Source organism: Pituophis catenifer, unplaced genomic scaffold (genome assembly GCF_029215685.1).
Source record: "Pituophis catenifer annectens isolate HBS135680 unplaced genomic scaffold, rPitCat1.0.hap2 SCAF_2, whole genome shotgun sequence".
In the NCBI taxonomy this organism is placed as follows: domain Eukaryota; kingdom Metazoa; phylum Chordata; class Lepidosauria; order Squamata; family Colubridae; genus Pituophis; species Pituophis catenifer.
The window spans coordinates 284,284,458-284,311,266 of record NW_027256882.1 but is presented as its reverse complement, the minus strand read 5'-3'; the positions used below and the strand labels follow the sequence as shown (position 1 = coordinate 284,311,266).

Genomic DNA, 26,809 nt, shown 5'->3' with positions numbered 1-26,809 from the left:
CTGATGGGCATCATACACTAATTTATTTATATTTCATATTTCTAAACCACCCATCTCCCTCAAAGAGGGGATCGTTAATACAGATAGGTGGTCTTAGAGGATAAGCAATGTAAGTGTCATCTTCTATCATGCCTCAGAAAGACAACTTAAGAAAAAAGAAGTTGACTCAGCAATTGAACACTTACAGAAATCCGGTTTGATGAGGTCATTATTCCGTTGTAATTTAACTTTCTGTATCGCTGTGTTTAAATGAACAGAATTTTACCATGACTGATGAAAATCCATAAATGAACACTTTAACTACATCACTCAATAATCTAACATTTGAAAACTCTGCATTTGAAAATGCAGCACACTCAAGAATATCAACAAAACTTGTCTAATGTGCTCCAAGAAACAGGTCCACTGGGAGAATTTTCACAAGTTATTCATGTATCAAAATCACTGCACAGAATCAGATAAATTCAAGGTTTTTCAACTCCCCATCCATTTGCAGAACTGCCTGCCTACCAACAATCACAGATAATCCTATTCTTCTATATGCAAGTGAAAAAGTAACACTGTAAATAGCTAAAAAAAGATAACACTTTGGTATGTGATATCCATAATTGAGAGATTGCACACATTATGTTTTCTCACTCCCGGACTGTGCTTTTATTCATAGGAACCCATGAAGTCTACAACCATTTTCTATAGGGGCTGTTTTAAGTGTAAACTCCTGATATGTAAGCCAAAGAAATCATATAGTTGGCCACTGAAGATACCTCTCACAGATGTAATACACAGATGTATTTTCCACAACTCCAACAACTAGAAATCTTTTCCTAACCTGTTGAAAGCTGATTCACAGAATGTTATGTTTTTCATTATTTCAAGTGGATCTGATTGAAACCTGAAATATATTGGAGATTCCTGGGATCATCAGATTTACCAAGTAAATCTGGAAGGACCATACTCAGGTCCTTCCTTGTTAAAATACAAACATTTAACACAACTATCTTTGGAATGGAACCGTAGCTCACCACTGAACTATGAAGATTAGCTGCTGTGTGAAATACATGACAATAATCTTCCAAAATGTATGGGTCATATGAGAGTCAAGCATACAGAAATGGTAGCTGATGGAATTAAAAGCCAAGTGCAATGGAATTCATATAAACATATTATGAGTTAGTTTAGATTTTGAACAGCTTCCCCTTGGGTCCTGGCTGTGACCTCGGGGGAAAAAATAAGCTCATATGAGGAAGTGGCTGCAAATATGTGTCCATTTAATTAAGAACCCCATTATTTCCATAAATGTTAATTTCAGAGCTGCTAGAATCGTAACTACTTATGAATTAGATAAACATATATTTTAGATTTATGCACATTTTAAGTGTTTCACGTGATTCTAAATGACACTTGCTTCAACTAAATCTTTTCACTGGTTAGATACAAGTATTACTGTAGTCACATGAAGTGTTTTAATAATTCAGGAAACAAGGAATTCTACCCCAAATAAAACTGTAAAAGAGAATGAAATATGAAATGGCATCTCAGAAAAATATTCATGTCTTATTTGGATTTCTTTAAAGTATATTTCTAAGGGTTTCAACTTATTTAAAGTAACAATTCAGAACCTGTACTCCAAATAAGGCATTTGTTTCAAGCTAGCAACGCTAAAATAACTTGAACCCCAAAGCAAAGGAGGAGGGGCTCATATTTATAGGATGTTACCAATAACTTTCTCAGGAAGAATTTTGTAGGCCAAATTTGAGTAAGTCAAATACAATAATATGCAGTCCCTGTTGGTTCAAAGGCTGCAGTGAACTTTGTGTGGCTTGCTTTCTATAAGCAGCAGGAGCAATGCACATTGTAGATTTAAAGTTTCCACTTTGCTCCTTAAATACTCCTTACTGGTATACTCCTTACTAGTATCTATCTCTTCCCACTTATTACTATAACCATGTGCTTGTATCTTTCAGTTTATATTGTTTTTACTTGTTTCCTAGTATGATCACTAAGTGTTGATCTTTTTATTCTTGATGAATGTATTTTATTCTCCTTATGTACACTGAGAGCATATACACCTAAGACAAATTCCTTGTGTGTCCAATCACACTTGGCCAATAAAGAATTCTATTCTATTCTAAAACAAACAACAAACAAAAAATCCCCCAAAAAACCCTCAATCTGAACAACAAAAAACAAAGCAAAATAAAACTAAACTAGCCTAAATTTTTTGGGCCTACTAATTGTAGAAGTTCTCCAAAGGCTGCTAAAGCAGTGCTACATCTTGAGCAGAGAGCAGACTAATGGATAACTGACAGCTAACCAATCTGGAGACACTCCTGCTGCAAATATGCCATGTCAAGAGACCAAATAATATGCTAGCCAGGAGGGAGGACATATTAAAATCCCATTTCTCTCTTATACAGGCAGTTCTTCTTTTGACTGCAATTGAGCCATAAAGAGGCTCAGCACTTGATTGGCCTGATTTTGGGACCTTTTTTTTTTTTGCAGCTATTGTTAAACAAACTTATTGTCCGCTATGGGTTATTTTAGCTGGAAACCGGAAGTAACCACTTCACAGCAAAAACGAAAGTTGCAGTCATGTGACTGTGGGATGCTGCAAAAAGCCGTAAATGCAGGCCAGTTGCCAAGGGCACAAAATGAAATCATGTGATCGTGACGGGGGGAAACTTTAGAATCAGGTTGTAAGTAACTTGGGGGAGGGGTTGTCATAACTTTGAACAGTTGCTAAGCAACCAGTATTATGTCGAGGACTACTGTGTTTCCCTGAAAATAAGACCCTGTCTTATATTTTTTTGAACCCTGAAATAAGTGCTTGGCCTTATTTTCAGGGAGGTCCTATTATTTTGGGGCGCATGGAACAAGATGGGGCTCCTCCTGCCGTCTTACCTGATTTCTAGCTCTGCGTTTAAATATTTTTGGGAAGGGCTTATTTTCGGGGGGGGGGCTTAGTTTTTGGGGAGGCTTATTTTAATGCATGTGCTCAATAGCCCGATTGGGCTTATTATCAGGGGATGTCTTATTTTCAGGGAAACAGGGTACCTATACTGGGAAGACACTATGATATCAGCTAACTTCAGAATCATAGGAAAATGGTAAACATTGCTCTAATACTGGGCTGAGCCTGGGCGATGTGGAATTTATACAGGTAGTCCTTGACTTACAATAGTTCATTTAGTGACCATTCAAAGTTGCACTGGCACTGAAAGATGTGACCAGTTTTCACATTTACAACCGTTGCAGCCATCCCCATGGTCACGTGATCAAAATTCAGATGCTTGGCAACTGGTTCATATTTACGATGGTTGCAGTATGTCCCAGGGTCATGGGATCACCTTTTGTGACAAGCAAAGTCAATGGGGAAGCCAGATTCACTTAACAACCAGGTTACTAACTTGTAAGCTGCAGTGATTTACTTAACAGAGGCAGAAAGTGGAGCAAACTCACTTAACAAATGTTTCACTTAGCAACATTAGTTTTGGGTTCAATTATGGTCATAACTCGAGGACTACCTGTATATGTTTTGTTAAGTACTGCAATAGGCAGCAGTTTCTTCAGCTACAGAAAAAGGCAAGCTCTTGTACAGAAGCCAATAGTATCTTTGGCTTCTTTAAAAGCAAGAGTGGGAAAATCAGTGACCCAAACAATAAGCAAGTGTCCCCCATCACCTATCTGTGCTTCTCCAGCATCCTAGGATGATGCCATTTTAAAATTTCTTTTAATTCAAATTTATGAGTGGGATTATGGAACACAAAATGCTCCTTTTCCCAACCTTAAAGCTTCACCAAGCCACCAAAAATGGTATGAAATTGGCATCCCAAATGGTAATTTTGGGTCCTAGTTAAGGGACTTTAACTACGGAAAAGAATAAGAGTGGTTTTCTTTTGCTGCCCCTTTTCTCCCTTAAACCTTACCCCCTCCCCAATAAAAACATGGAATAATTTCAGTTCTGCCCCCTTCCAGAAATTATATTGCTGGATGATCTCTGCAGTTCTTGGAAGGTTAAGAAAGGCGAATTCTCTCCTTGGAAACATTGTTTAATCTGTTTTAAAGGCTTTTATTTTTCTTAATAACACAACTGATATTACCACAAGAAATCTTTATATTTGAGATAGCTGGGGATTTGGACGATTTGGTTTCTCCATTTCTTTTTATTTATTTATTTATTTATTTATTTATTATTCATTTTTCTTTATTATACATTTCCAGCTTTGCAACGACAGTGTGCTGGCTGTATCAAGTCCTTTTTAAGTATACATACACCCTGATTATAACCATTATTCTCATAGTCACACAGTATAGTACCTTGTAAATACATAATATTGTACGTCATAGTTATAACCATTACTAGCCACATTCTAATATTTTCTTTATTACCTTTTCGTCTATAGGTATACTTTCGTTTTTCCAATTTTGTGCATATGTGATTCTAGCTGCTGTTATTACATGTAACATTAAGTATGTTATTCTTTTATTGTATTTCCCTGGTAGTACACCTAGTAAGAATAGTTCTGGTTTTAGATCTATTTGTTATGTTGTCTTCTAATCACCCTTTTATCTTTGACCAATATTTTTTTTGCTGTTGGACAGGTCCACCACATATGATAGTAGGATCCTAGTACCCGTTTACATTTCCAACACTCTGGTGACTTATTTGGGAACATTTTTACCATTCTTGCTGGTGGCAAGTGCCACTTTGTACAAAACACTTTGTACAAGTTTTCTTTGTGTGCTGGTTTCTCCGTATCAAATGCCTTTTGCATCTCTGGCACTCATGAACAGAGTGTTCCTCAATCTTCATTAAAATACGGGAAAATATAAACACTGACTCAACTCCATATGCTGCTATATATTTGTTTTTCCATAATAGTCACTTATTTATCTTACAAATAAATCTCTTTTTAGAAGGGCTTGAGAAGAGTCGTTTACCTCCGCCTAAAATAACCATTTCTTTGTACTGAAGATAGTCCACAAATTTTTAAAAATAAAGTCCCCGCCAGGTGTGCCATTCAGCAGTGTTTCTAATCACCCAGCATGTTAAGACATAAATGACCATTTTTTACAGCTACAGCTAATAATATCCTGAGCCAACTAATTGCTGTCTAGGATACTTACAGGGCAGTTAAAGTGCACGCAAGGAACTATTTTTCATTCATGAGAATAAAAAACTCAGGGTAAACGTTTGCAGCAAGGTGACCTTAGGCACAGTAAGGTCACAGCAGCTGCACAGTTTCAATATCCCAGTTAAGAGTTTCTCAGCCACCACTTTAAGCTGCAGAAGCCCTGCGTCCGTCTGCAGCTGTGTGCAGGCATCACGCTGCTTGCTAAAAGGCAAAGCTTTTCCACCCAGCTACATCCACCTGTTCCCTTTGGCCGGATTAATCCACCTTAAATAGAAAGGAAGCACTCAATTAAAAAAAAAAGAAAGAAAGAAAAGACCGAGTCCATCTCTGCAACTGTTGGTTTCCTGGGAGCAAACAAAGTGAAACCAACCGACCAAAAATCTCTTTACTTGCTTTGAAAGAAGAGGAAAAAAAATTCAATGGCTGCTACTTTTTGTTTTGTTTCTTAACTTCTGAATAGAGACAGCAATTTTTTTTGGCTTCCTTGAAAAGTAGATAGAATTGTGGGAAGAAATATCCATTCCAAGCTGGGAGAAAAACAATGAAAACATGGAGGCTGATTGGAAAGGAGGTTTATGATGAACAGAACCACCAAGCACATGGTTCTGGGGCAGCTGACCACATGGAGTTGAGAGTGGGGTTTTTTTATACCTTATCTTGGGCAAAATGGAGTCTCTCAATTCCATTTTGTCAGCTGCCCCAGAACCATGTGCTTGGTGGTTCTGTTCATCATTAAACCTTCTTTCCAATCAGCCTCCATGTTTCTAATGTCTTTCTCCCAGCTTGGAACTGAACCAGATGGATACTTCTTCCCACAGTATATTTTATTTTATTTTATTATTTTATTTTACTTTTTTCATGTTTCTAGACTGTCCATCTCCTTCAAGGAGGGGTATACTTAAGAGAGTGAAAACAGTTAAAATACATTGAGCCTCTGGAATGGCATTTCTCAACCTTGGCTATTTTCAGATGCATGGGCTTCAACTTCCAGAATTCTCTGCAATGGCCATCCTGGCTGGAGAATTTTGGGTACTAAAGGCATTATGAAGTTGCCAAGGTTGATAAAAATTACTCTAGAAGCAGCTGGATCATCATTCACATTCATTCATTGACTCCAGTATATAAAATAGGGTATGTGAATGATAAGCAATCTGTGGGATACAGATCTATTAAGTCTGACTTTTCTATATTTTTGCAAAACTATGGTTACCAGATCTGAGCTGTAATACCCAGGCTTGGACTACTACTATTATAAGTAGTCCCTGACTTATGACTGGTCAATTTTTGACCAAAGTTATGATGGCCCCCCCCAGAGGTATTTAGGCCCCAATTCCAATGGCTGTCTCCCATGGTCATATGACAGTTTGGCAACCAGCCCGCATTTATGGCTGTTTTATGGTTCAGTGGCCTTGTGACTGATTTGCAGAGTTTTTACTGAAAAGCGGCATTTACTTCCAGGTTTTGGCAAAAATGCCCCAGAGCAAACAATGGATTCATTTGGTGGCCACTGCAAAAATGGGAGTAAAATTGACTTGGTAATATAGGTCACCTGCTTTACAACTGTCGCGATTTATGACTGTAATAGGTAGGTCATCAGTTGAGGACTATCTGTACATACCTTGCTGCTATCCATTAGTTTTCTAAGTTTTGGCAATCCAGATTTGGTAGCCTGACACAAAACAAACTTCCTATCTTAATTATCTACATACCAAAACTTGACAAGACTTCCTATTTAGAATCTAAATCATATTAAAATAATGGGAAGAGGAGATGATGGACAAATACATGAATGTACATCTATTCAAGGCTATTTGGTCTTGAAGACTCAGTAGTAACGTTGGATTTGGGTCAGCGTACTGTCAAGTACCAGCTGGCACACAATAACAACGTGGAAGGGTAGGAAATCTAGAAACATCTGGTTGGTCACTGTGAAAAGCCAAATGCTAGACTAAGATTGACCTTAGACAGTTTAGAAGAGTGCGCAAAGCATTGTTATAAGGGATGGTTGGAACCAACATCCTACCCAAGATTTGTTTCTCAGCCAATATATCAGATCCTGTCTCTGTAAGATAAACAGCACCAATGCTTGTTTGCCTTTACACTCCGTAGGCTTTGTCTCAGTTCTACCATTATCACCTTGCTTTGACTCTGCTAAGAGCTTTATAGCATGTTGTCTTAAAGCAGACTAAAACTATTTGCTCCACTTTAGCACGTTTGAGATACCCAACGAAGAAACAAAAGATGTCTAGCGTTTACTTGCTATCTTGTAGCACCAAACAAGTCTATGCTCGTTTCCGCAATCAAGCTATGACGGACTTCCAAGACGAAATGTGTGCAGATGTTATTACGAGAGTATAGTATACAAGAAAATAATGATCAGACAGGCAATAGAATATGTAAGTATCTCTTAGGTAGCTCATTATTTTAGGCAGAGGTCACCTTCACCACAGATGCTGAAGACCAACAGGAACTCTCCAAACCAAGCCAGAAACATGCTGGTTTGCAAGATAGTGGGTGACAGTCCCAAAGGTTTTTTTTTTTTCATGAGGCAACTGGACTTCCTTGTTTTTTCTTTTAAGACGTTTTGCTTCTCATCCAAGAAGCTTCTTCAGCTCTGACAGGATGGTGGGAAATGGAAGGACTGAAAAATCTCCATAAACATAAAGCCTATGCATACCAGTCATTGTAAAGAAAATGTCACTGCCTTGAGTAAAGGAAAAACAGAGAGATTCATCCCTCTCCTGGCAGCCAGTTTTATTTCCATATGGGACATTCAACAGGGATGGTATGAGCATCCTCTCTTCTATCACTCAACTCTTATTGCTTAGCACATTGTAAGCCGCCCTGAGTCTCCGGAGAAGGGAGGCATATAAATAATAAAAAAAAAAAATCAAAAAAAAAAAAAACTCATTTGCTTACATGAAATTCCTGACTTGGGAAGTAATGTTGAAGCTATGCAAATCTAAAGCCATGCAACATGGATATCATACATTATCACATTCTGGACATTGTACCAAACCTTTAGAATTAACAATAGTTCTTTGCTCGTTTCGGGTTTCAAATGAAACAGAAACTGCACAGGTAAGTGGTAAGGCTGGTGTACACTGTTCCTGCCGCAGCTCCTAGCAAGGCCAATCTCTCTGGCCTTCCTGTTTCTGAATTTCCCTGCACCTTCCTTCTCTCACCTACTTAGATTTTTCCTTGCTTCTCTGAACTGTTTGTGCCCAAAACAGGAGAGCGGCACACATTGTTCTTCTATGCCAAATGAAAAAACCTGACAACACTTGCACACTTTGGTTCAGGCATGGATTACCTTAAAACAATGATGGCTAACTTTTTTCTCGTGTGCTGAAACCCATAATGGAATGCGCGCCCCTCGTTTGCATGACCCCCCATGCTCACCTCGCCCCTGTGCATGCACGCACGCCCCCCCCGTCGCCCATTTTTGGTCTAGCAGGCCTCCCTGCAGCCTCCTGGGCCCAAAAACGGGCTGTGGGGGGCGGGCCTCACCCCCGCCTGTTTTTGGTCTAGCAGGCCTCCTTGCAGCCTCCTGGGCCCAAAAATGGGCTGTGGGGGGGAGCACACTGCACCTGCCCGTCCCTGGCTCTCCCGCGCAACCCACCCCTGTGCATGCGCATGTGTCTCCCCCATGCGCCGACCCCCGCGCATCCCAAAAATCAGCATGCGCGGTGGAGCTGAGCGGGGCGACGAATCGTGTGCCTGCAGAGAGGGCTCTGCGTACCAGCTGTGGCACGTGTGCCATAGGTTCGCCATCACAACCTTAAAGTGTTTGTTCCATACATAGAACACTTCACACACTACTTACAATTAAATGAGAGCCAGGTTGGTGCAGTCATTAGGGCACCAGGCTAGAAACTGGGACGCCATGAGCTCTAATCCTACCTTAGGCATGAAGCTAGCCGGGTGACCTTGGGCCAGTCCTTCTTTCTCAGCCCAAGGAAACAGGCAATGGCAAACCACTTCCGAAATCTTGCCAAGAAAATTGCAAAGACTTGTCCATGTAGTGGCCAGAGATCAAGACTGATTCAAAAGCATGCATCGCACCCACACATCACTCAGCTATTCAGACTGTAATTCCCAAACATCCTAGCTTTAATGGCAGATGGCAAAGGCTCATAGGCTGGTACATCCGAAAGACACCAAGTTACCAAACCATACTTATCCTTATGCTAACACTTAAAAGAACTAATGCTTAAGCAAATTCTCTTTCAAGGAAAGATCCATCTATACCTAAGGACTGAATAAAATTTATACAGCAAACCCTGTGAAGCTTGCTTCCTACTGCTATCAGGAGACGAGATGAATCAGTGTTTTTTTTTTTTATTCCCCTGCTCTTGAAAATGGAACTTGCATCATTTTCTGCAGATTTGAATGCCAGATACGAAGATATACTGGCTTAGCTAGTCTTACAATGTAATTATTATGAGCAAAAAAAAAAAAAAAGTACTGAAGTAATTAACCTTGATTATACAAATGGGGTGGGGCACAACACTGGGGCACAGTGATTTTCTACGTGTTCAACTTAAACCGACCAAAGGGGCAACACTTCAAACATGTAGCACAGAAAATGAGGCGTCTCTGGTTTTGGGGTCTCCTTTCCTTGACCTCTTGGCCTCCCCAGCACAACCCACAACAACGCTGATGAGTACAACCTCAATCTTCAATCTTTTATTTGTGGGTTTTGCATCCTGGCGGCTGGAGCAGTCTGTGCTATTTTCATTGTGTTACGGTTTCCTTCCTCATTGCTTCTCAGCATTTTTTGAGGCATTCCGTGTTTGGATCTGGTATAATTAATTAAGCCAGCTGGGTTTCCCGCTCCCTCCCCAAGCTGTCTCTATATGGTCTGGAGCTGACCCTTCAGCATTATTTTTTAAAAAGCGAAATATGGCTTTCTATGCCTTCTGATTTGGGAATACTATTCGTTGACTGTAAGTGAAGCAATCCTTCTGGCAGATACCGAAAGACTTGTTTCTGAATTATGAATCACTTCTCTAGATTGGTTGTAGAAATCTGTAACTTAAAATGGATCTCTGAGTCAATGACTTATTTTAATGTAGACATACTTATCGTGAGCAGGTGGTAAACTGCAGATATTTGAAAATGTAATGACCCAGAAGCATATAATTACTGTACTGAGACAGATGTAGGCCTTACATTTAATAGTACTAGGAAACCAGCACAGTTTATTTAGATGTAGTTTAATCTAAATCTATTTTAGCCTCAAAATCGAATTAGAACAATTCTGAAAATGCTTTAACTAGAGTTTAACAGTCTTAAATTAGACCACATAGTTATGTTTGCCTGTAAATGTTTAAAAAACAAGAATCAAAGGATCGAGTATAAATATTTTAGATAAGTCTATTTATAATAAAATTTGGTGTAACATATTTTAGAGCTAAACCTATATTAATAACTTTTGAGAGTCTACTATTGATCATTTTCAATCAACATACAACACAATATTTCAGGTGTTTTTTAAAATTATAGCTTGATACATAAAGTGAAGCATAAGTCCTCAACTTATGACCATCATTTTATAATTGTTTGGAGTAACCACGGCTGTGGAATGAGTGCACTTTAGGGCCCATAAAGCATTCCATCTGTTGTAAAATTCATGCCCCTTGTGGTTATCTTACAACATTTTGGGTGCTTGCCTTTATGACTGGTTGCAACTTATGGTCATGTGGCTATAATTTGCAATATTTCTTCCTAGTTTCCACCATTTTTTTGCTGGTTTCCGCCAAAACCGCATCTAATCGGAATAATAGTTTTCCTTAACAACTGTGATTTGCTGAATGGCCATCACAGAAAGTATATAAAAAAACCCCACGTCTGTGGGTGCCTCAATTTATGACTGCAATAACCTATGACCAGATTTTCAGGCTAGAAAGTGTTAGGAAACGAAGAGGCCGTGAGTTCTAGTCCTGCCTTAGGCATGAAAGCCGGTTGGGTGATTTTATTACTCTCTCTCAGCTAAAAGAGTTGCGGAAAACAGGGAGGAAGAAAAAGAATACATTGTGAGGGCTGAGTGATTTACAAAAATAGGGAAGATGGAATAAAAAGAACTATGTTAAAAATGAATTAAATAAAAAAAAACTTTCATTAAAATATGCCTAACTTTTAAAAACATGCAGAAAGTCCCACTTTCAGCTTTCACAGCTGCCAAACAAAAGCAGTATCATCTACAGCCAGCATGTGCCAAAGGACTCTGAAACCAGAGATGATCTGAGCAGGAATCACTGGCAGAACTGCCTGTATCAGCACATTTCCTTAGCCCAGACCGCAGGCTGTAGCTGGTCTCCTTGTGTTTACCTCTCTTTCACCTCTCCCTCTTCCTTCACCAGCTTTTAATGGGTGCCCCCCCCTCCCCGGGCAACTTTGCAGCAACATATCCCTCTCGGATTAGTTTCAATCTTTATTTTTCTCCCAAGCTCAAGAATGCACAAGCTGCCACATTTTATTCTCCTATGATAACGTTTTTGTAAGAGAAAATTGGAGGATTTGAGCACCTGTTTCCCTGAGCCAAAACTGGATAGATGAGGTTAGAAAGCCAGCGGTGATATGAGAGCACTCGGTGTTTTACCAAGAATGTTACATGTGCAACTATCCTCCTGTTAAATAGAAATTGTGCTCAGTGTATTCGAGTCCAGTTACAAGATGTTCCTCTGAAGGAGGATAGCTGACCTGTATAATCTGGGAGGGACAGAGAGAGGTTGGGAGATAAAACTACAAGAATGTGACAATTCTATGCCACTCGGGCTGGTTCAGTATACTGTGCTGGTGCTCATATTAAGGATTGGTTTTAGCTCTGTATGTTATCCAAACGAAGCCGATTTTGCTTTATACAAAAGCCATGGATCTGTATGGTAATATGAATTAAGTGTTAGGGGCAGTGGTGAAATCCAAATTTTTTTACTACTGGTTTTGTGGGCATGGCTTGGTGGGCGTGGCAGGGGAAGGATACTGCAAAATCTTCATTCCCACCCCATTCTAGGGGAAGGATACTGCAAAATCCCCATTCCCTCCCCACTCCTGGGGGAAGGATATTGCAAAACTCCATTCCCACCCCACTCTGGGGCCAGCCAGAGTTGGTATTTGTTGGTTCTCCGAACTACTCAAAATTTCCGCTACCGGTTCTCCAGAACCTGTCAGAGCCTGCTGGATTTCACCCCTGGTTAGGGGTATCAGAAAAGCAGGTAGCCATTCTGAAAAAAAATCTCAATTTTTCTTAGAGATAAGACAAATCTCTTGCCACACCATTATACTATGGCTTACAAGATTGGTAATGCAAGTATTTATTATAAACCACTGAATTTATGGCGGGTAGACCACTTCAAGGGGAATGTCTGTATGAACCAAAGGCTGGAGACGTGTGTGAAATGGAAAGCCTTATTTAAAGATGTGTTGGAGTCAAGCACCAAAGTGTAGTTGGGCACCAGTGACTTGCGGAAAATACAGATGTGTACTCCTGAAAGCCAAATTTGCTTATTGGATAAAAGACCAAAAGCAGAGACCTCACTCCGCTGACTGGGGAATTCTGGGAGTTGAAGTCCGCACATCTTCAAGCTGCCAAGGTTGAGAAACACTGTTCCAAAGGTGCTTTTTCCAAAAGGCAACTGGACTTTTGTTTTTTTTCTTTTGAAAATATTCTTGGATGAGAAACAAAACATTTTCAAGGAAAAGAAACACTCAAAGAAAAACCAATTGCCTTTTGGAAAATGCACCTTTGGGACAACCAGGACCTCGATGCTAGGGAATTTCTATCTGTGGTGGCGCAGTGGTTAGAATGCAGTATTGCAGGCTACTTCTGCTGCCTGCCGACTGCCTAAAATTTAACAGTTCAAATCTCACCAGGCTCAAGGTTGACTCAGCCATCCATCCTTCTGAGGTTGGTAAAATGAGGACCCAGATTATTGGGGGCAATGTGCTGATTCTGTAAACCGCTTAGAGAGGGCTGTAAAGCACTGTGAAGCGGTATATACCGTGTTTCCCTGAAAATAAGACCAAGTCTTATATTAATTTTTGCTCCAAAAGATGCATTAGGGCTTATTTTCTGGTTAGGTCTTATTTTTGGGGAAATATGGTACTAAATGCGTCTATCTGCTGACAATCTTAACTGGGGTTTATTTTGGGGGTAGGGCTTATATTACGAGCATTCTGAAAAATCATGCTAGGACTTATTTTCCGGTTGGGTCTTATTTTGGGGCAAACAGGGTAAGTCTAAAAGCTACTGCTAATGCTAATGCTATCTCCATAGATGTTCAGAAACACTGATGAAGAGAAAACAGTGATAAAATAAAAATGAAAAATTCAGATATTTTAGAGAAAAAGTATGGGACAAGCCAGGCCTGTACACACACACACACACAAAGGCCATAAAAGAAATGTGGTGGATGAAAGAAACTTAGAATGTAGTCACTTCTGGTGAGAAATAAGCCGAAAAAATGTCTACATGAGGAAATATTACATTGTTTGGGAACTTGGCCAGCATTGTTGGTAGATAAATGTCCTTCATCTCTAGACCGATTCCCAATGACAAGCTGTGATTCTCCCATAGATATCCCTGCAACATCTTTCAATCAACCTTTTATCTCTTATCTACCCTTATTCTATATCCCTCAAATTTGCAAAGCACGTAGTATTTTCATTATCCATTCACATCATGTCTGGAGTATGCAAGTTTCTGCTTGAAAGCAATTGCTAGAAGGCAGCAGACAGTCTTTCAGGACCAACCAACTGGTTCTTCCTGCAGATCATGGAACTCTTTGGTAACTATCTCTTAATTCATAATTTGAAGGAATTTATCTTCTTCCTCCTTGTCCACATCCACCCTTATTCCATATATTACCACTGAAAAAGCCATTGCTTTAACTGTTCTGAGCCAGTTTGATCTAATAGGTAAGATACCGGACTAGGAGTTTGGAAACTGAATTCTAGCACTGTCTTAGACATGGAAGTCAACTGGTTGACCTTAGCCAGTCATGCTTAATGAGCCCTAAAACAAGGCAAGGGCAAGCCACTTCTAAAAACGTTGCCAAGAAAATTGCATGGACTTATTCAGATAGCATGACCCTTGTTGTGATAGCAATTCTTTCATTTTTCATGATGTAGTCTAAGTTTACAATGCTCTTCGTACCTACAATTATTTTGTTTTCTCCAACACACTACTCTACATTTATTCTTGAGCCCAAGAAAGCAAAACCGTTGACCACGTTCACTTCTTAGCAGTCAACTCTGAACTCACAAAGCATGCTAGTTGATGTTACCTTTGTCTTTTTAATATTTAACGTTTTTATCTTCCAGTTTTACTTCTTTAATGAGCTCTTCTTAGCTTTTAAGCTGATCAAGCGGTGCCGTCTGCATCTCGTATTGTTAGCATTTCAACATCGTATTTTAATTTCACTTGTCAAGTTCCTCCAGAACTGCTATTCTTAGAATATATTTGCTGTAAATGTAAATAGCTATGGGGACAAAATGCATCCTTGTTTCATTCCCTCCCCTATCCTGAATCACTGTTTCTTCAAACTCTTACAGTGTAAAGATTCCTCAAAAGAATAACCAAATGTTCCAATATACACATTAACTTTAATATGATCTTCATTCTGGTATAAACAGTACTATCAAAGGGCATATTGGAGTAAGTAAAGCATAGGTAAATCTAAAATTCTTTTTTTCTCTCCATTATTCTTATATTAGTTTCCTAATACCATATCCAATTTTTAAAGATTTTTTTTTACCACACCTTTATTATATTTATAAATAACCTAAGGTGGCGAAAATACATTTCTTCTTATTTCCCCACAACAACCCTGTTGGTCAAAGAGAGCGACTATCACAAAGTCACTCGGGTCTAATGTGGGACTAGAACTCACAGTCTCCTGGTTTCTAGGCCAGCAGCTTAAACCACTATACCAAACTGGCATATGCCTTTTCTAATATTTACCTGATCATTTGACATTCAATTTTCCATGTATGGCTCTAGTCTTCTTTGCAAGAATGTAAACAAAAACTTTGTTCACATGAGGATTTTGTGCAATGTTTTGATAATTAGCACATTCTCCGGGACAGGGGTATCAAACTGGCGGCCTAGATGTGTCATGTGCAGGCCACGCCCACCTCAGCTCCGCAAAGGGGAAAAACATTGTGATACGTCACGTGACGGCAACGTGACGCCGCGAGATTGACACCTCTGCTCTAGGATCTCTTGACTTTTTGCAAATTAGCCCTGTCCATCCTGAGGTGTCAGCACTTTAGCTGCTTCTTCTCCAACAATGGGATTTCTTTTCCACATGGTGCTTTTGTTATTGGGAAACTGTCTGTTACTTCTTATACTGGTATTCCTCAACTTACAACAGTTCATTTAGTGACCATTCGAAGTTATAACAGCACTGAAAAAAGTGACATGATCGTATTTCACACTTATGAGTTTTGCAGTATCTCCATGATCACGTGATTTACATTTGGGTGCTTGACAACTGACTCACATTTATGACGGTTGCAGTGTCCCAAGGTCATGTGATCACCTTTTGCAACCTTCTGACAAGCAAAGTCAATGGGGAAACCAGATTCACTTAACAACCGTGTTACTAATCAATTGCAGTGATTTGCTTAACAAATGTGGCAAGAAAAGTAGTAAAATGGGAAAAACTCACTTGACAAATTTCTCACTTAGCAACATAAATTTTGGCCTCAATTATGGTGATAAGTTGAGGACTACCTGTACATCATTCTCTAATGGAATTTGTTCCTAAATGTAGTGTTTTCTTTCTCTACATCCGTTTCTGTCATTCTACAAATCTCTCTGTAAATGGCTTCAGTATAGTTTATCTCTATTTACCTGGATTAGTTTTCCAGCATTAGTTTTGAGTAATCTTATTTTACATCTAAATTTTCTTCTAATTTCTATGATAATCTTGAAAGCTTCTCTCATTTTCTTCCTATTTTTGTCCATGTGTTCACATTCTTGTCACCTCACTCTTTGTCCTTATACAACTCTCATATGCATCACATACAGGCAACCCTTACAATCTGCAAATTCACAAAAATGTTTTTGTAATTCCAAAAAATCAATATCCCTGGGGCTGTCACACTTATTTGTGGACATACAGAGAAGCAAAACACTGGAATTGCCCAACTAATTTGGAATTTGCAGCATTTTCACAGAATGTAATTACCGTGAATAATGATAATTGCCTGTATCCTTATTGCTCAAGATTTACCCTCCATCTTTTCTAACTAGTATACAGCCTGTTCTGAAAACTATTTAGATTTCTCCTTCCTTTGAAATTTTAGGATTAAAAAAAAAAATTCGACTTCCACTTTTCCATGGATCAAATTCTATTTTGCACAAGACCAAATCTCTTTTTCATATTTTGATATACAGTTTTCAGTTAAAACTTGCTGTCATGTATTTTTTGCTTTATTTTCTAAGTCCATATACGACCCCAATAATTCGTGGTTTTTTTCACCATCTGAAAATGTTGTATTCGGACTGAACTGCATTTCTCTGTCTTCTGTTTCCTATTATTTAGCTAATGTTGTCCATCTGGTGATATCCAGATGCAGAATCATCATTTATGTTGTTTAAAGCAAATATTGGCAATGAAAAAGTAATTCTCTTTGCAAATTCTCCTCCATTATTGTATTTATTCAAATTTTCTTGTAATGCCAGGCTCCCTTAAATGAGCATAATTTTTATATATTTACATTCGAACACTTCTTAACTTCGCACAGAATTCCCTAATTTTTTCTAATTATATCTATAACAAGGAAATAAGAATTAGATAATTATAATAGATATAACCCCATGGTCTATTGGATTATAGCTAAAAATGTACCCTGAAATGCCCTGTGTAGAATTGTAAGTTTACCATCATTACCCCAAAAAAGTGAACAGAAAATTTTGTAAAATGTAATGATATAAACAAAATATGACTGGTATGAACTAATTTTTCACAGGATCCTCCTGTGAGAAACTAAAAATTAAGAGCCATACCTATTTCTTCTGTTTTAAGGAGAACTCATTATGGGCTCGAAGAAAAGTTGTCAGGCATTTTGCCTCCATTTGGACTATAAATTATCCTCTCAAATCTACAACTCAGAGGCTCTTGTGCACAGGCAAGATATATTTTCACTGGAATTGCTACAAAAACGAGTTCAGATGCCTCAACTGTGTCCAACAACGAGGTTCAAGAGCATGTCAAGTGTAGCAACGTTAGTTTTTTTCATGAAACACTTACTTCAAATTAACTGTGAACTTTAGAAACAGGGACCTTTGCTTTCCTGTACTGACTTTTTTTTAGAATAGATTAGTGCTATAGACAAAATGATCTTTCACACTATTACTATTATTAATAACAGGAAGAAGTTTTTAAAAGGCCTTGTATCTTTAAAGATACAAGGCCTTTTGAGCCTGGATAGCTCAGCAGATAGAGCTCTGTAATTTAACACCAGCTGTCTGCAATTAAAGTAAGATGGAATCTCGCCAGGCTCAAGGTTGACTCAGCCTTCCATCCTTTCTAAGGTAGATAAATTGAGGACCCAGTTTATGGGGGCAATAAGCTGACTTGGTATAAATATACAAAAGTATGAAGGCTATTGCTTAATGCATTGTAAGCTGCCCTGAGTCTCCGGAGAAGGGCGGCATATAAATCAAATAATAATAATAATAATAAAAAAGGTACCTTTGGAGTCATGGAAAAAAGGCCTACATTTTCTCCACTGAGATTTCTTTTTATGATTTCACTGGCACTTTAATTTCCAAGGTGTGAGTGGTCTCTAGATTTTTGAACGCTCCTCTCAGCCCACACTAATATGAATTTTTATATAAAGTCAATTCAGTGTGGTAGCACGACAGCTCCCTCAGTACCTGGATGAATCGGCTTATCTGGATCCGTTCCAGTCTGGCTTCAGGCCTGGGTACAGCACGGAAACGGCACTGGTCGCATTGGTTGATGATCTCTGGAAGGCTCGGGACAGGGGCTGTTCCTCTGTCCTGGTCCTATTAGATCTCTCAGCGGCTTTTGATACCATCGACCATGGTATCATGCTGCACCGGCTGGAAGAGTTAGGGGTGGGGGGCACCGTGTTGCGGTGGTTCTCCTCCTTTCTCTCTGACCGGTCGCAGTCTGTGTTGGCAGGGGGGCAGAGGTCGACCCCAAGGCTCCTTGTATGTGGGGTGCCACAAGGGTCGGTCCTCTCGCCCCTTCTGTTCAACATTTATGTGAAGCCACTGGGTGAGATCATCCGTGGTTTTGGGGTGAAGTACCACCAGTACGCTGATGACACCCAGCTGTACATCTCCACCCCGGACCACCCCAATGATGCCCTTGAAGTGATGTCCCGGTGCCTGGAGGCTGTACGGATCTGGATGGGGAGAAACAGACTCGGGCTCAACCCATCCAAGACCGAGTGGCTGTGGTTTCCGACATCCCGATATAGTCAGTTGGTGCCATCACTGACTATTGGGGATGAGTCGTTGGCCCCACGGAGAGGGCTTGCAACTTGGGTGTCCTCCTGGACTCACAGCTGTCTTTAGAAGGGCATCTGACGGCTGTGGCCGGGAGGGCATTTTATCAGGTTTGCCTGATTCGCCAGTTGCATCCCTTTCTGGATCAGGATTCATTAAATATGGTCACTCATGCCCTCATCACTTCCCGCCTGGACTACTGCAATGCTCTCTACATGGGGCTCCCCTTGAGGAGCAACCGGAGGCTCCAGCTGGTCCAGAATGCGGCCGCGCGGGTGGTTATGGGTGCGATGTGGCGCTCCCATGTGACCCCCCCTCCTGCGCGAGCTGCACTGGCTCCCGGTGGTCTTCCGGGTGCGCTTCAGGTTTTGGTTACCACCTTTAGAGCGCTCCATGGCCTAGGACCGGGGTATCTACGAGACTGCCTTCTGCCACCAGTAGCCTTTCACCGACCAGTACGCTCCCACAGAGAGGGGCTTCTTAGGGTGCTGTTGGTGAAACAGTGTCGACTGGCGGCCCCCAGGGGGAGAGCCTTCTCTGTGGGAGCACCTGCCATCTAGAACGAGCTCCCCCTAGAGATACGGAGGATCACTGATCTGCGCACTTTCCGCCGTGCCCTCAAAACATTCCTATTCCAGCAGGCTGGTCTGGCCTAACCTCTTTTTTAAACTGTTTTTTAATTTTTTTAAATTTTAAATTTGTCGTATAAAAATTGGGGTTTTTAAATTTTGTTTTCTGGGCCAAATTATTTAATCGTATTTTAATGGTTTTTTAACATTTGTATTACATGTATTTTGTCTTTTGGCTGTTCACCGCCCTGAGTCCTTCGGGAGTAGGGCGGTATATAAATTCAATAAACTAACTAAACTAACTAACTATTGGTCTACCCATCTTCTCTAATGTTTCCAATCATATTTCCTGGAAATCCTTTTTGCTAGAAATGCTGTGACTGGATACAGACAGGCTCCACCCATTTAACCAAGTGAATGAAGTTGCTTCTGCCAAATATTGTAATTCCACTTTGATGTGAACTCTGGCCTGGTATTCTGTACTTGTGTCTGTAGCAGAATATGTATTATGTAATGTAGGCTAGACTAAGTCCTTTTTAAAGTATCTTTCATTAATCCATAAAAAGATATATCCCAAAGTGGATATATCTTGGATATTTGTGGATATTTTATTTACTATAAAAATTGTGGAGTCCTTCCTCTGAAACCAACAGATGAGATGTAACTATAGTTAAAGTGACCAGTTTGTGTCTTTAGCCACCCAGTTCTCACAATAAAACTTGATACTAAAAATGGGCAAACATTAAAAAATAAATAAAAAAGCTAGTTTCCTCATTTTAGAACAAATTCTGTTCAGGTTCCTTGTCTTCTACCCTGGCCTCATTATTATTTCTCCTTTGAAATTCTTTTGGCATTTTGCTTTTATTCTGAAATTTGGTCCTTATAATTTTCAGCCACTGCTTAATATAGCCACTCAGTTTCCATGTTACCAGTATATGACAAATCTCCTACTTCCTGTTTTCATTTCTTTTTTTTCCCCTACTGTATAAGGGCAGAGGGTTCTTACAGACCACAGTCTCTGGATCATTTTAGGTGCTTTCAGAAATATTAGACAGGATAAGGCCATCACAACAGCAGCTAGATATAGGTTTTCATTTCCCACCACTGCTGGATGTGATCAGCTCCTTTAATTTCAAAAACTACATATATAAAACATAAAAGTAGCGCAGGTGTGTTTAGAATTTTTCTTCTATGTTGTCTCAACTAAATTTGTCAATTGGATTGAAATGGGTGGCTATAGAAGTTGAATAAATAAATATGATGAAAGTGGAAAAGTTAATTGAGAAGATACTTTATATTAAGTCTATTCTTTTATTTTTAGTTTTTGAGCATTCTGCTTTATATATGTGTGTGTGTGTGGGTTTGAGTCAGTGTGGTTCCTTGGCAGTTACCTACACAATAATTCAGTTTTTTTGGCAAAGAATTTTGGGAAGTCATTTGCCCTTGTTCTTAGGGTCGAAAGAAACTAGCCCAAGGTTTCATGTCTAAGGTGGGACTAGAATTCATAGTCTCCTGGTTTCTAGTCTGGTGCCTTAATCTCTGTACCAAATTGGCTGTCTAAATGGACTTTGATGGACTGCATCAGAATAAGTTACTTTTACTGCTAATGGACAAGTACATGACATATATGTCAAGAACAGAGGTGGTATTCAGCTGGTTCGTACCGGTTTCGGGTGAACCGGTAGCAGAAATCGTCCACCCGCCCCGGCTCTATGCCATCCTATTTAGGCACATTTTTGAAGCCAGGCGCATGCACAGAAGGTGCACGAGCAAGCAAAGCGCATGCGTGGGAGGCACGCACGCAAAGCAAGCATGTGCGCGGCAAACCAGTGGTAAGAATATTGGAAATCCACCACTGGTCAAGAACAGGGGCTAAAAAATTGGATGGGGTCTGAATTAATTCCCAGATCCCCACCCAGGAGCTAGACAGCCACTTTTGGTGAAACTTCATGCTCCATGAAGCATCTTATAAACCACTTTCATTTTGTGGCGTTTGCTCTGCTCAACTATCATCTGGCCCAATCTGCAGGCTTGCTTTCCATCAAGAAAATTCAAGGATAAGTCCCATGAAAATTAAATTCCCTCTTCCCTTTCCCATTCCCTCTAGTGATTGCCTCATTTAGTGGTTGTTTGCCTAGCAAGAATTCTTCTGATCTGATGATTCCTCATTTTAAACAGAAGAACCAGCCATGATTGTGTTCAGTGTTAGCTGAAAGGCTAATAGTTCATTTGCAAACAAGGAGCCTAATTCTGCTTAGAAACAATCCAGGCTAGATAGAAAATATTCCCAACTGAGAAAAAAAAAGGAAAACATCCAACCACAATTAGTGAGTCAGAACACTGTGCAGAATAAGGAAACCCAAGTTATAGATCAGTCACCTTCTCTATTAAAAAGGCAAGTTCGCAAAAATCTCTCAATCCAGATTCTCTTTATTGAGTTGGTGCTTCTGAATCAAAATACAGATTTCTTAAACTATTTCTTAAGACCTAAGACTATTGTGCATAAAAAATAATTTACTTATAATTTAATAATTTACTTATAATTTAATAATTTATTACAGGCCGTCCTCTCTTAGCAACTGACTTATACAATGACTGTTCAGTTAACAACAGTAATGAAAAAGTAACTTTACGACCAAACTAGTATTATTATTTATCCTTATTATCTTCCTTACCGCCTCCCCTTTTGCTGTATTATGATTATGATTATTCTATTGCTTTGTATGTACACCAAGTGCTTTTGTACCAGAGACAAATTCTCTGTGTATTTAATCACACTTGGCCAAATAAGGTTCAATTCAATTCAGTTCAAACTTCACATTTACAGTCTTCACAGGTCTCTAAGCTAAAGAAACTGAAGTCAGATCACAAGCATAGTAGCCATGGTTTCATTTAGCGACCACATCGCTTAATGACTCAATTGCCAGTTGACAGTCTCAATTGTGGTCACTACATGACAACTCCATATACAATGAATTGTGCTGGTGTAAACTTATATATCCTTTCCTTATCCCATACCATTCATTTCTATCCATTCAAAGAACATGGATATACCATATTCGTTGGTATATATATATATCCCATACCAAATATTTATTTATTTTCTGTGCTTTTGTGTCATGATGTATTGGGATGGATTGTGAATATTCTGTCTGGCTGTTCCTCCCCAAAACATGGGACCACGTAACTGAATAGTTATTTGTTAATGAAATTTCAAGTTTCCTTAGCACTCTATAACCATTGCTCTGAAAGTACAATCAACAAATGTTGCTCAACATGGTGGAAGCCTCATGGATATAAAAGGTTTGTTTCCCAGTTCTTTCCTTACAAACCACACCCATTTTTCAAGGTGTCACTGCTCTTAGCTGTTCTACCTCCAAGGCCATTTCTCATCCCTTGAAAACTAAGCTTCCTTTACAATTTCATCATATTTCCCTCCACTCCTCCCATCTAGACATGTTCTTCTGTTAAAAATCCTTTTGTCAAATTTAGATTGATCCGATCTGGAGGCAGGCCATTTCCCTACTTCTTTCCCCCAGCCACATTCCCAACCTAACAGTCCCGATCCAGGCCAAACTTCCTCTTACTCAGCATGCAATGCTGCAACCCAGAAGTTAAGTTTTGAACACCAATTTATCCACACCCCAAGGAGGGGCACAGCATTTATTTTATTCCAGATCGCCTCTTCATTTAAGGGCCCCCTAATTTCCACCCGTTCAGACCCAACCCTTTCCCCCAAACTTTTCACAGCTAAAAGATACTCAAAGCAAATCTTCACAACTCCCAAAGTGAACACGTGTAAGGGGAAGGAATTCCAATTTTTCCAGCTTTTTTGGGGGGGGAAGCTGTCCTGCCATCCTTTCTCCTCCACTTGCTCATCTTTTATCAACCCACCACCTCTAAAAAATCATCCAGTGCCCTTCCAGTGCTTTGGGATCGGACTCCCATCTTCCTCCCCAACTGGGGTCGATGGGAGTTGGAGTCCCCAATCTGGGAGAAATCACTGTCCCATGGTCCCCACTCCGACATGCAGGATTTCCCTCCCCTCATCCCCACCCGCCGAGGGAGGAATCCCCTCTTCCCAGCCTCGAGACCCCACGCTTGCCACAACTCACCCTGCCGGCCCACGATCTCGGCCACATGCTCGGAGCTGGGCACCGGGACACACTCGGTCGTGTTGACGCTCTTCCTTCGCAGCAGCGCCGCTTGCTCTCCGTTCAAAACCGACCCGGGGGGCATCCCGGCTACCACCGCCGCCGCCGCCGCTGCTGCCGCTGCCGCCGCCGATCCGGGCGGCCCGTAGGATTGCGAGAGCATCGCCGCCATCACCCCGGCGTGGACATCGTCGCCGGGCCCGTAGAGCGCCCCGCCCAGCGCCCCGGCTTCGGCCACCTCAAAGGCCGAGCCGGCGGCGAGCGGCAGAGCAGAGACCGCCGGCGGTAGCAACACCGAGCCCAGCCCCGGGGGCAGAAGCGGCGGCGAGGAGGCCGGCGGGGGCAGCAACAGCAGCGAGGCCGGGCCGCAGACGCCGCCACCGCGGGGCTCCAAGAATCCCTCGTCGTCGTCGTCGTCTTCGTCCTCCTCCTCCTCTTCCTCGGCGGCCTCGTCTTCCTCGTCCTCCGGCGGCTCCTCCAAGTCCAGCTCCAAGTCGCCGCCGCCTCTTTCTTCTCCTTCCTCAGGCGCCGCCTCCTCCTCCTCCTCTTCTTCTTCTTCTTCCTCCTCCTCCTCGTCGTCGTCGTCTTCTTCCTCCGGCTCCCCGCGCTCCCTCAGGCCCAAGCCGGCCAGGCGCTCCCTCAGCAGCCCCGTGTCCGGCAGCAGCGGCGGCTGAGGGGAAGCCGGCGGCGGCGGCGGCGAAGGCGGCTGAGCGTGGTACTGGAGCAGCAGGCCCGGCGGCGGCCTGGGCGGGGCAGTCGGCAGCGGCAGGTCGGGAGGCTCTTCGGGAGGCGACGGCGAGGCGCTGCCGCTCGGCATGGCCGGCCAAGGAGGCGGAGAAGAAGGAGGAGAAGGGGACGGCGAGGCGCTCCGGCTACGCGGGCCCGGGAGACATGCTGTGGTGGCGGCGGCGGCGGCGGCGGCGGGCTCTCCGGCCGCTGCTGCTTCCTCCTCTTCCTCCTCCTCCGCCGCCGCTGCTGTCTCTTGGGGGGCGGCCTGGGCGTTGCTGCTGCCGCCGCCGCCGCTGGCGACGCTGAGGGCGCTGCTGTTGGTGCTGCCGCCGCCACGGCCCGAGCTCGCCTCAGCGCTTCTTTTGTTCCATGGCGGCGGCGGCTGCTGCTGCTTCTCCCCGCCGGCTCCAGCTGAAGCGGCGGCCGCAGGCAGCAGCAGCAGCGGCGGTGGTGGTGGTGACGGCCCGGACAACTCCAGCCCCGCCCCGCGCCGCTCCCCCAGCCGGGCGATTGGGTGGCGGCCGCGCGGGGGCAGCAGGGGCCGGGGCTCGGCGGGAAGCGGCGGCGGCGGCGCCTGGGATTGACGGGCGGGCGCTGGGCCAGCGGCGAGTGCGGAGGGTGGTGACGGCGGCGGCGGCGGCTTTTCTGGCTCCTTCTCCGCCTCCGGTCCGGTCCCCGCGGGCAGCATCCACACGCGGCGCACCCTGCTGGCTCTGCCCAATCTCGGCTGCGGGGAGGGCGGCGGCGGGACGGGATTGTTGGGTTGGCCCGGCGGGTATTGTGACGGGGCGCCAAGGGAAAAAACCGGGAAGAAGAGAAAGGGGGAAAAAAAAAAAAAAAAGCGGCGCCACAAAGGCGGGAAAACCGGGCGTGAACCCGGCCCGGTTGGGGTCCGGGAAAAAAAAAAAAAAGAGGTCGGTCTTCAGACGGGACCTGGTCGGCCTCTTTTGCAGCCCTGCAAGGCAAAGGGAACTCTTGAACTCTGAGCTAGCTGGCAGGCAGGCTGGCTGGGTTTGCACCGTGCTATATAAACCCCCTTTAAACAGTAAGAGTTGGAAGGGGCCTTGGAGGTCATCTAGTCCAGCCCCCCCTCCCCTCTGCTCACGCAGGAGACCTGTACTAGGGATTCGAACCGCCGAACACCTTTCTAAGCCACCTAGTCAGGCTTCTCTGCCCCCCCCCCCCAAGCAATGGTTAGCGTGAATCAGATTTAGTGGGTTGTGGGAATGAATGGAGTTGTTGAAGAGTATGGGGAAGGTGTGTTCAAAGGGTTGAAAAAGACAAAAAAAAAAAGCTTGTTCTTCCCTAAATTGAGCTTTGGTCCTTTTGGGGGGGGGGGCTTCTGGGAGAACCCCCCCCCTTCAAGAGGCACTCTGGACATGTTTTCCTGTTCCCCATGTTTTCAACCCATCCGCCAACTGGGAACGATGGTTTCCAGGCCTAGGCCAGCTGGGTTGGTGATGGGAGAAACCAGGGGTGAAATGCTCCCGGTTTGGACCGGATCGCCCGATCCAATAGCGATGGCGGGTGGTGGTTCGGAGAACCAGTAGCAAAAATCCCTGCGTCCCCCCTCCCCATGCCCAACTGAGCCATGCGATCATCAGAGGCTTTTTTTTTTTTTTACTTTTAAAAGTATTTTTTCTACAATCTCTTCGGCTGAAAAAAAATACTTTTAAAAGTTAAAAAAAAAGCCTCTAATGATCGCACGGCTCAGCTGGGATCGTCAGAGGCTTTTAAAAGCATTTTTTCTACAACCTCTTCGTTTGTAGAAAAAATGCTTTTAAAAGTAAAAAAAAAAAAGTTGGCCACGCCCCCCCCCCACCAAGCCACACCCACAGAACCAGTAGTAACAAATTTTATATTTCACCACTGGGAGAAACCATTTGGTTCTGCTTTCTGCCAGGGCTACTGGAATACTAGTGTGAGTGGGTGTCTGTGTCTACAGGTAGGCCTCGACTTAACAAGGGTTCATTTAGTGATCGTTCAAACTTGCAACGGGACTGAGAAATGTGACTTATGACTGTTTTTCACAGTTAACGATCTTTGCAGCATTCCAGTGATCAAATGGACTCCAGGGGATGGTAGAGGACAGAAAGACCTGGAGGAATGTTGTCCATGGAGTCGCGATGGGTCGAACACGATTTTGCAACTAACAACAACAACAACAAATTCAGATGCTTGGCAACTGGTTCATATTTATGACGGTTGCTGTGCCCCAAGGTCATGTGATCCCTTCTGACAAGCAAAGTCAATGGGGAAGCCAGATTTATTTATTTATTTATTTATTTATTTATTTATTTATTTATTTATTTATTTATTTATTTATTTATTTATTATTGAATTTCTATACCGCCCTTCTCCCTGAGGACTCAGGGCGGTGTACAGCCAGAATTAAAAAACATGCAGGACAAATATTAAAAAACAATTAAAAGATATATAAATTTGGCCCAATTAAAACTCACTACCCATTAAAACATTTAAAACATTTAAAAAACATTTTAAAATTTCTTCTTAAGCCAGCCCGGCTTGCTTGAAAAAATGGGTTTTAAGGGCACGACGGAAGGCACTGAGGTCCTGGATTCTCCTTATCTCTGGGGGGAGCTGATTTCAGAGGGTTGTCACTTAACAACCGGCTTACTAACTTATCAACTGCAGTGATTCACTTAACCACTGTGGCAAGAAAAGTCGTTAAATGGGGCAAAACTCACTTCACCAATGTCTCACTTAACAACT

General features: G+C 42.2%; 1 protein-coding gene across 1 annotated transcript in view; it reads right to left on the bottom strand.

Moving 5' to 3' along the window:
* MEX3C (mex-3 RNA binding family member C) overlaps positions 1-24,764 on the bottom strand; it is a 39,773-nt gene extending 15,009 nt beyond the window's left edge. Inside the window, exon 1 of the mRNA XM_070938933.1 lies at positions 23,309-24,764. Within this exon, the coding sequence (XP_070795034.1) occupies positions 23,309-24,764 (1,456 nt within the window). The remainder of the gene's footprint in view (positions 1-23,308) is intronic.
* Positions 24,765-26,809: the final 2,045 nt, after the last annotated feature.